The sequence below is a fragment of the Sardina pilchardus genome, chromosome 24, assembly GCF_963854185.1.
Source record: "Sardina pilchardus chromosome 24, fSarPil1.1, whole genome shotgun sequence".
Lineage (NCBI taxonomy): Eukaryota > Metazoa > Chordata > Actinopteri > Clupeiformes > Clupeidae > Sardina > Sardina pilchardus.
In genome coordinates, this window is record NC_085017.1 from 23,271,251 (window position 1) to 23,282,581 (window position 11,331).

An 11,331-nucleotide genomic window follows, 5' to 3' on the forward strand; every position below is an offset into this window, starting at 1 on the left:
AGTGTCTGCTAAATGTAATGTAATATAATGTAATGTAATATAATATAATGTAATGTAACATGTAATGTAATATGTAATGTAATGTAATGAGGTGTGGTGCCCACCATGTCGTCGGTGGTGAGGTGGGCGAGTCTCTCGTGGATGAGGGCGGCCTGCTCTTCAGTCACCACATACTCCCCTCTCCTGTCCCCCAGCACCAGCTCCGGCCACATAGGGCCCTCCTCACGCTTCTGCAGAGAGATCTCCAGACTACACACACACACACACACACACACACACACAAATAAGTATGCATGTACACACACAAACACACAAACACACACACAGACTCATGCTTGCACACATACGCACGCACACACACACAAACAGAGTGCAATACAAAAACTTTGAAATACATCAGCACAGTTTCTTTACGCTATTGATCTTGTGCTGCTACTAAAGGATGTTCAGACTGAGAGGCTACGTGCCAATTCCCAGGACTGAAAGGTTTCATCAAAAACGTTCATTCAACTTTCAAGTTTCTTTTAAATACAGGAAGCGTTTGTATGTCAAGAATAACACCTGGTAACTCTTTGAATCCTCCCTTAAAAAAAGACTGACAATCACACCATGGAACATGTCAGCCTGTCAGTAGTGATATTTGTTGTTTATTATTAATGACGAATACAGTGGAATCTTGGATCAGCATTTGAATTCAATAGGAATACTAGAACAGAAGCTCGACCTATATTAGACTTGTACAGCATGTAGTTTCGCAGTAATGAACAAGATGTAGACAAAGATGTAGACACTTGTCTGGCTTCCTTAATCAAATTCAAATTCTTATAAATCCAATTGTATATTATCCAGCAAAATAGATACACACTTCCACGCTCAGTGTAATAATCTGCATCATAGTATGACACTTGGACGCCTTTCAAGTGTAAATAAGCACACACATACCCGCAAACAGACAGACAGACACACAAAAGATTCTTCATATATGATTGGTATTGATTTGGAGAGGATCTCCACTTGTGTGAAACATTGACACAAACAAGCATATACTCGTGCGAAATGCTGGCGCAGGAACACACACACACACACACACACACACACACACACACACACACACACACACACACACACACACACACACACACACACATACACACGTGGGAAAAGCTGACATACACACACAAACACACTCTGTGAAACGCTGGTGTGCGCACACACACACTTGTGCAAAATGTTGGCGCACATGCATGCACACACACACACACACACACACACACGAACGCATGAGCAAGGCGCTGGCGGTCGCGGAGAGGAGTAGGAGGATGAACACAAAGGCCTCGGTGGTCCTGAGGACACTGCTCTGCTCGGAGATGAACAAAAGGCCGGGAGGATGTGCTGCTTTACATCCTGCTTCTTTTGTTTAAGGACCTATGTGTAAATAATTATTGATGCATGATTCACCTTTCTTTTGCTTTGTGCATATGTGTGTGTTGGTGTGTGAGTGTGTGTGTGTGTGTTCGTGTGTGAGAGAGAGAGTGTGAGAAAGAGCAAAAGAGAGAAAGGGAGGGAGAAGGGGGTTGTGCGATGTGATCCTGATTAGCATGCAAGTTTAAACTACACGCTAATATACCCTGACTAGACTATTTGTTTGCTGACTCAAAATAAACAGAGATGTAATCAACAGTGACACTGCTCTCAGTGAACACAGCTATGGTAAACACTTAGCAACTGGGTTTACGTTTCAGTGATGGCAGACTTACACATTTGAATATTTGAGCAAAACAAAGATCATAAGTGCTAGATTAGATTCTTTTGTTACAATGTTTCAAGTGAAAAGTAATGAATTAATCATCACTGACATGGCATCTAGTAAAAAGGAAAGGCAACAGGCAACATCATAGGGCTTGTTCTTGTATATGTGACTTGGTTCAAAGATTGCATACGAAGAGTCTAACAGTGGAGCTACACCAGACGCGTAACTGAAGCGTTCCGTTCGCGACACGTATGTTGCAGCATTATAGTCAATGGAAGTAGCTACACCAGACGCGACAGTGGCGCGTACATTCGGAAAAAATAGACCCATCTTCTAAAATGGATTTTAAGCATCGCGAACGGAACGCTTCAGTTACGCATCTGGTGTAGCTCCCATGTAAGGGTGCCTCTCATTTGTCTTTTTATCTATCCTCCCTTCCTTCCTCGGCTCTCATTCTAGATAAAGAATGATGGGGTGGCAACAATGGGATAGTCTATCCAGTGTTCCTTATCCACCTTATTCCTTAACCCGGAAATATGCATCGTTGCGATGGTTTTCAACTTCCGTTCATTCTGTTAACATGTGCGTTCTCCGTAGCTAACTAGATTATGCCTCAACTTAGATTTCTTTCGAAATGTTGACAATTCTGCCCTCAGCATGTATATACTACATCATATATAACCGATATAAAATAGAAAAGTTTACTTTTATATGCGTTATGATATGTTAAGCACCGTTAACCGTCACGTTAAAATAGATACAATGCAGCTTCGCCGGAAATAGAAAACCGTTTTGGTGTCATGGCGACCCCCATTGTTGGCTGCGGAATATCGTGGATAGATCAGTGGGAACAAGCTGGAGGACCGAGGAAGGAAGGAAGGAAGGAAGGGAGGATAGATAAAAAGATGAATGAGAGGCACCCTAAATGTACGTTTCTAACTTTCTAACCTCTTATTGTTTTCGAGGGTCCAGGCGCTGGCTTCAGGGTCCACTGGGGCATGGAGTGTCCCCTTCAGCAGGGGGTCGGAGCCCTGCACCCCCACACTCAACTGGTCGGCCGTGAGTCGGAAACAGACGGCGTCTTTGGTCACCCCCTCGGGCAGACGCAGATGCACGGTCAGATCCCCCTCCGTCTGCTGCCAGAAGTAGATGGGATCTGCAACAGCCACAAGGAGATGAGCGGTGGAGGAAAATAACCTCTGGTGTGAGAGTTTTAAAGGCGCTATGTGTAGGATTTCACTTGTTCTGAGCGCATCATTAATTCCACAACAGGAACTGTCTCTTAAAAAAAAGGGAAAAAAAGTATATATATATATATATATATATATATATTTTTTTTTTTCCTCTTTATTCATAGGACAGTGAGGAGTGAGATAGAAAGCAAGTGGGAGAGAGAGAGATGGGCTGGGATCGGGAAATGACCGCAGGTCAGACTCAAGCCTGGGTCCTCCTGGGCACCCGGACCCATTCATGGCATAAATGCTGTAGCCTGTTGCTTTAACTCAAATCCGAATTGTAATTCTACATTCTGTTTTTGACATCAATTCAAACAATCCTTTTCCCTTTATTATCCTACCAAATAAATACAACACAAGCTAAACAAGCGCCTTGTGGCTCTGAAGATTTCATCTTGAATATGGAGAGTGCTTTAATCTGCATCAAACACACTGAAGATGTTCCCATCAAAAACATACAAAGCATTCCATTCAGTTCATGTTTTTGATCTACCGATTGCATAGTAAAGGAAATTTTGAACTCGTTACAAAACAGCAATGCGTGGATGACTGGAGTGGATGAAACGGTCACGAGGAGCTATTCAAAACAAAGGCTACCAAATCAAAGCATGGAACGTGCGTGCGATTCGTCGTGGCTGCAGATTTGCCATTGAAATCTTTCTCCATTCTGTCTTTGTGTGTGTGAGTTTCATTCATCGATCTCCTCAGAAAGAATGCAAGTCCATTTGACCTTCAGCAGAGCAGAAAGCCACACACCATCACTGACAAGGTCAAACATACGCCAGTGCACACCGCACAGGTGACGGATTTAATTAAAATGGCTGTGATGACCGCATCATTGAGTGGGTCAGCACGGTCACATGGAAAATCATGTGAATGCTGTATCCGTCACACCATTGGAAAAATAGCGCTGGTAATAAAACAAAGCACACTTGTCACCATCTTCAGATCATATTTCTCAACTTGTATGTTAAAATATACAGCATTGTTTCAAATTCCTTTCCTCAAAGGAAAAACAATAAAGTCACAACAACCGATGCGATATGCGACATGTGATAACCACAGGAGGGGGTTTGCTTCAGCCTACATGTGAGAGATTGTACTTGCCATTCATCATCCAGCAAGTGACACATACCGGAGGTGCTCACAAAATGTCACTCAAATAAAGGCAATCATCATGATCATTCATATGCAAAACCAAATACTACTGGAACTGAAATACAACAAACCAAGCACACAAAAAATAAAAGTGACATTAAATCAAATTAATTGGGTCTAGATTTATCTATATAAATAAGGAAATAACCCCATCCCCATCCTAAAGATACCAACCCTCATTTAAAAAAATAGGTCGAACCATTACTTTAAATATCCAAGTAAAAAAACCCTCAGAAATTCAAGTGTGAATCGCTTGCCACATTTTAAAATGTTGCAGTCAAACAAGATATGTGCCAGGATCACACAGACAGCATAATGTCATCACACTGCCGTGTCAAACATTGATTGGACAAACGGTTGCTTCGGTGCAACTACCGGGCAACAGGTCACATAAATCTCTGCCTCAATACAAAAGACCCTTCTTTAGTCTGTCAAATCCACCGTGCAGAAATCAATTCATCGTTCAAGCAGGTTGCAGGAGATGAGTATTCTCTTCACGGAGTGGTGCTTCCACTCCGGACTGTCAGAGGCATTCAACATCAGACGTGACAACAGCAGTGGTGTGACAGCACTACAGTCACCGTCTAATTCTGCTGTCATTTATTGCCATGTCATTTACAGGGGAAAAGGATCAGATATGGATAAGACCAAACACACTTTTCACTACCTACTCTGGATTCATTTCACACACACATATATATGTATAGACAAAGTGGATGTTCACAACTGAAGACAATACAGAGGTTTTAAACATCAAAGCCCAATGATACTCTTTTTTTTAAAAGGTGTGCTCGCCCACAAACGCGCATGGACACACACAGAGAGAAGGGAGAGTCTTCTGACCCTGAAAAGTCTACCCTCTAGCTGTGTCTTTTGTGCCCAGCAGAAGGCAATCAGGGGGAGAGGGATAGGGGCAAAGCACAGCCTACTGCACAGGGCATCAGTGGATGACACTGAACACAATAGCCCTCTAGCAGAGGACCTTGACAAGAGGAATTCGGCACTTCAAATGTGTCTCTGGATAAACACACCTCCTGGACAGACCAATATTACTACACTAGACGTACCACATAGCTAGCTAGTGCTGTGTTGGTCATCAAAACTTTATATCTTTATTTACCACTAAGACCACAATTGATTGAGAATTGAGAATTGAGAATTATACCAATACAGTTATGGTGACTTCTGGATTTAAGAACACTGATACATAAATGTACTAAAACGATCAATCAATCAATCAATCAACCAACCAACCAACCAACCAATCAACAATTCATTCATCTTGTACCAACATAGAAGTATGAGATGTATGCTGTATTCCTTAAATATCTGAGCCTCTTTCAAAATAAATAGAGAAACTAAATCCCTCTTCCCTCAAATCTCTTGAGTGCATCTGTTATGAGCGCTGCCAGGACATCCGTCGTGAATATATCTGCTCTTTTTACCAGAGAGAAAAACACTCCTTTGTTTTTTTTTTCCACTGGAAAGAAAAGCAACATGCATACATTTGTGTTGGTATTGATATTTCTGCCCGTTTCCTCCGTGGAGAGTCGATGAGGTGTGCAGATGAAAATCTTCAATCACAAAAGCGACAAGAGAGGATAAAAATAAGAGAAGAATACCGAGGAAGATTAGAGGAAGAGAAAGAGAGTGAATGGGCTTATTCATACGAGTCTATTGAGACGCGCATTATGTAACAAACCATCCGCCCCATGCAAAAGGATAGCATAATGGATGCTAAATGGAAGGACATTAGAGGGGATGAAACGAAAAGAAAAAACAAAATGACTCAGAATGAAAGAGTAATGGGCCAAACCCAACAGAGATGAATGGGATGAACCTGAGATAGGATCAGAGCCATATTAATCCAAAAGTAACGGAAAACCGAGAATCGTCGTGAGGTGCCAATCACAGGAAACAAACTTAAAAACAGGAAAATAAAAAATAGCGTGGCACACTCTGGTTCTGTATTTAGTTTGTATTCTTATAATGATAAGAAACAAATGTATATTTTGAAATGAAAATGAAGTTTCGGCATTCAGGCATTCCTAAAACTCTTTCTTTAATAAAAAAAAAACTTATTTCAGTTTATTTTTTACTGATTCCCCCCCCCCCCCCCCCCCCCCCTTTTTCCATGTCCACATTCATCATCCTGAAGGCCCAAATATCAAGCGTGGCCAGCCAAACTATACAGAGATGTATAGTCTGGAGTCGGACCATTCACAGAGCTGAAGCCTGTGGGTGGGATGAACCGGTGTCTTTCAAACTACTCTGCATGTACTGTAATAGGCCAGCACTTGTGACCAATCGTAGCCGGTCGGCAAAACGGCAAATACATCCTTCTTTTAAAACGAATGACTTGAGTGCGTCTTTCTGCTCAACCTTCAAAGAAAAGCCCAAGTCTAAAGGCCAACGCCCACCAGAAAGCGTATGCGGCGTGCCACGAAAAAAAATGCAATTCCATTGTTTTCAATGGAGCAACGCCCACTGGAAACGTCTGCCGCGCAGCAGCCGCACAGAGATAGAAAACTATTCTAAAATCCTGCGCGGCAAGTCCAGACCGCCGAACACCGCTGAACGCCGCTTCTGGTGGGCGCCGGGCTTAACTCTTCCAAAGCCGATTCAAACGAGCTCGCTTCGTTAGCCTCATCTATCTTTTGTTGTTCTCTATGGTTGTTGCAACACGGTCTCACACCCAACTCGTCGAACGAGGACGCATGGTCAAACCCCTTGGCGTCAATATCGGAAGCCGAAGGTGCCTCGCAGTTCTGTCGTCACTGTGCTAAGGCGGGCTCAAGGACTCTGTACACAGATAGAGCGTTCTGATTGGACAGGCTGGCCTGGTGTCGAACGCAGGCTTGGCCTCGGTGCGACCCTAGACCATCCCGCTAAGCAAAAAGTATTTTTTGCCGCTAGGGTGCGTCTAGATTTCTAGGCTACCCAATATCTTCTTTATTGACTGACTGACCGACTGACTGATATTGTCAGTCCAATTGTCAGTTGGTGACGTTTCCACTGCTTCGCCAATTCTGAAATAAACGGGCCAAGAGTGTGTCAGAACGAAACAACCAAATTAGATAGGCATGTAGCCATTTTGGATTAAAGACTTTTCATCAGGAGTGCCTCAATTTTTCTGCTCATTTCATAGAGAGATTTAAATACGGTGTCTTGCGGACACCCTGATTATGATGGCCACACTGAGAGCTCTTCCCAGACGAAGTCTACAGCACCAGGCGCTCTCGCTCCCAATCAGGCTCCCACCCGTCGTCCGTTGTTCGCTCCTCGCTCGTTCCCTATCTTCCTGAGAGCCGTTGAAACAGGAAGGAGACGCGGACAAACAAGGCACTCAGAAGCGCTGAGACATAAAGGAGTGGTTGGAGTGCTCGGGAGCTGGCGGCGGTCTAATTGAGGCGACGCACTTCCGCTACTGTTCCACTCGTTTCTATGGCTACAAGGTAAGCTGCTGCATGGGAGAGAAAGAGTGGAAGAGAGAGAGAGAGAGAGAGAGAGGGAGGAAGTGAGAGAAAACGAAGGAAAGAGAGCAAGGGAAAGCGAGTGGAGGCTGAGGAGTCCGTAAATGAAGACTAACAAAAAAGTGGCATGAAAATGAAAAAAGCTTTGCATCCTCGTACTTAATAAACAGAAAATAAACTACTAATAAAACGTAGAAATATAGAGAGAGGTTTTTGCAAGCTTTATTTCCCCTACACCTAAGCACCCCCCCCAGCGACAAACGCATTCAGCAACACTTTCAAAGCCATCCTCTTTGAGCTTTCCAACAGCCTTCAATCCGTCGCTCTGTGTTGGCCTTCAGCTATTGATAGTAAAAGCATTACAATCTTCCTTCAACAAAGACATATCAGCTCTCAAGACCAATGTCGAACAGGCAGGAATGATGACAGGCCCCCATTACCGTATTTCTGATTTTCACGGCTCTCTGTGGCCGATATAGGGAGGATTATTGCGGATAATTGAGCAATACTGTATGTGGGTGAGCGTGGGTTGGGAAGGATACACCCATGGCTGTGGTTTAGCCCAGTGCCACAGTTAACAGCAGTATAACAGCAGCATACAACAGCGTTACTACCGACTAATTGAGTTTAAAGACACCAAATTGTGTTTTCTATCATTATTTTTACTAGTTAATCCTCAGCCCAAAAGCATAGGTCCAATATTAGTCTCGGTGACATCTGTTGCCAAGCAATGCAGCATCTCACTTGAGGACTAAGTCCAGTGAGAGAGGCTATTTATGCTTGTGCACACAACCATTTGTATAGTCTTCTTGTTGGTCTATGCGTTGCATGCTAAATTTAACATTTACCCACCTCCATCTATTCCATTTTCTCACTCAATAACTTTCAAGTGACATTATGGAACTGCTGCTCTCTCATTTGGAATTAATGGAATGGTTTTGTCGGAGCGATTACAGGCGGTAAACAGTCTGTGAGGTGATATCACAAGCTAGATAGAACTCTGGGGATGACTTGGGATGTCCCAACTCTGGAATGGCTCTCGTTCAGTCAGAAATTAGGAAATAGTTTAATTGGACTGCTGCAATTAATGACATTTGCAGCAGTGTGTTGCATTTTGTTGGATTTTACTAGGATGTTACTTCCTTCCGGATGTATGTGCTGATCATATCTGTATTATTTTAGATTTTTCTCTCTCCTTTTACCAACAATGTAGCGCCTCCTTGCTCTTGGTTTGTTATGATTATCCATCGTTTTAATTCTGTTCATGGGCTCTTGTTTTTTATTTTACACGTATACAATATTAATAGCATATCCATCTGTTATTTTACTGTTTATCATTCCCAGTTCCCACATGATTTGATATTTAGCATTTTGAAATGCTGATCTGCTATGATTTTTACAGTCTCTGTATATTGCATTATGTTGGCAAGGCCTTTGGGACTTTACTGCAGAACAAAGAAGCTTTATGTAATTGAGCTAAAACCAAATCCTCTTCCACCTCCACCACCTCACTGCCAACCACCAACAACATGGCAATAACTAAGAGAAAACAAACAACACAAAACAACAACAAACAAGCAGCCGCAACAACACTTAACCAACCACAATGACAATCGATAACAGACCCACAACATCAACAACCAACAACAAAAATAACAATCAACAACAATCAATCAATAACAACAAACGCAACAACAACAACGTCAGACAACATAACGGCTCACCTGTCTTCTCGGTCTCCATGGGCTCGGCCGGAGGCTCCTCCACGGGCACGGAGTCGACCTCGGTGAACCTGAAGGGCTTCTCGGCCGCTACCATGACCCCGCGCCCCTTGGGCTCCAGGGCAGCGTAGTGGGGCACGGACGCGCCGGTCATCACCCGCCGCTTCTTCACCTCGTACCTCCTCTCCTCCGCTGCAGGGGGAACGAGAGACAGATCAGATTTATATTTTATGGAACATATTCACAAACACACACACATATCATATCATACACACACACACACGCACGCACGCACGCACGCACGCACGCACGCACGCACGCACGCACACGTACAGTGTACGTTATACAGGTGTAAATAAAACTGAACTTAAGTGAGGCAGGTGTCCTAGCCAAGAGTCCTCTTGTGCCTCTTAAATTAGGGCTATGGATTCTCCCCCATCTCTCTCTGTCTGTCTGTGTTAGAGTTCTCAACGGGCCGGGTCGGCCCGACAAACCCGACGGGACCCGCGGGTTCGGGTCGAAAATAATAAGCAGATGACTCGAGTCAGGTCGGTCCTCGGGCTAAATATTTTCCACTCAGTGGAGAACAAAACATTTATCAATCATCGTTGCTGTTTACCGTGAATCATGAATTTCTCTATAGGGATCAATCGTAAAGGAAGTCTGGCTGCTGCATGCAAGGTGCATGCAATCATGGAGCGGGGGCAGACGTGACGCTACTGTGTTGGGAGATGGAAGGACAGAGCTTGCGGCAGCTCTGTCATGTGTTACACCAACATTTATGAGTTCCTGTGCAAGTTCTAAGAAGCTGTCTCCTTGAACAAAATAAAATGGCAGTGGCCTATTGTTGCTGGGCTATACGTCTTCGTGAATAGCTAACAACTCATCATGAAGCGTGTATGAAGCGGTTATTGAAATATTATGCTCTGTGGATGATTCTGCCTTTTTTATAGCAAGAACAGTACGTTTTCCCATTCATAACATGTTTCTATTTTGGAAAATATCGTTTCACTAGATTTTACGTGGGTTAGGTAGGCCACTGCACATGATTGTGCCCTTATACCGTCTGTCTCCATAGATAGGAAAACTCGACCGCCGGCGTCGGGCCGCGGGCCGGGTTCGGGTAGATAATTCAAATTTATGTGTCGGGTTACATCGGGCTCGGGCTTTGAAAGCCACGGGCCGGGTCGGGTCGGGTTGTAATTTTCAGGCCCGTTGAGAACTCTAGTCTGTGTGTCTCTCTCTCTTTCTCTCTCTCTCTCGGAGTGTGTGTGTGTGTGTGTATGCGTTTGTGTGCAACTCTCAAAATGAATGTACAGAGTATCGTTATACTATTGTTAGTCTCTGTCAACATGTGATATTTGTGTGTGCGCATTATAGCACATTAAGATAATTGATTTGATATAAAGTGCAATATATATAAAATGTATTATTATTATCATTATTACATGTGTAGCTATAAAAAAAGAAGTGTGTTACCTAAAGTGCGTCCCTGTGTCAGAGGTCTTTCTCTCTCTCTCTCTCTCTGAGTGTGTGTGTGTGTGTTGTGCAGAATTGTATGTGTAAAGGGATAAAACACGAAACAACAAAAAGAGCACTTTAGGCTGTATCTGTAACTTCAGCGACAGCTCCGTCGGTGGACTTAATGCAGACAGTGTAGATTAGCCTACCGACTGCTTAATCACACAGAGAGGGCCCCAGTGAGCCTCCGTGTGGTCAGACTTGATCTGCTCTGAATCGCCCCGAAGCTGCAATTTAAAAGCAAGACGCTTAGCAGAGGAGACAGGGACATGCATTGCACGCCAGCTAAACCGCAACACTGGAGTTCTCTCGGACAAAGACAACCTCGTACAGACTCACTCAGACGAGATCACTCAGCCAGCTCGGCTTGTTTCCTTCTTCTTTTTTTTTTAGTCTGAAATGCGGGATTTTTTTTTTAGCGCCAGCAATTTTAACAAAGTTTGCCGAGTAAATTGCTCATATTGAATTAAGCA

The 11,331-nt window shown here is 43.6% G+C and overlaps 1 protein-coding gene across 1 annotated transcript in view; it reads right to left on the reverse strand.

The window, feature by feature from the left end:
* The window catches only part of nudcd1 (NudC domain containing 1), a 44,960-nt gene that overhangs the window by 22,168 nt on the left and 11,461 nt on the right, over positions 1 to 11,331 (reverse strand). Inside the window, exons 5-7 of the mRNA XM_062529902.1 lie at positions 9,341 to 9,529; positions 2,699 to 2,906; positions 105 to 249 (exon numbers count right to left, since the gene is read on the reverse strand). Coding sequence (XP_062385886.1) covers positions 105 to 249; positions 2,699 to 2,906; positions 9,341 to 9,529 — 542 coding nt within the window. The remainder of the gene's footprint in view (positions 1 to 104; positions 250 to 2,698; positions 2,907 to 9,340; positions 9,530 to 11,331) is intronic.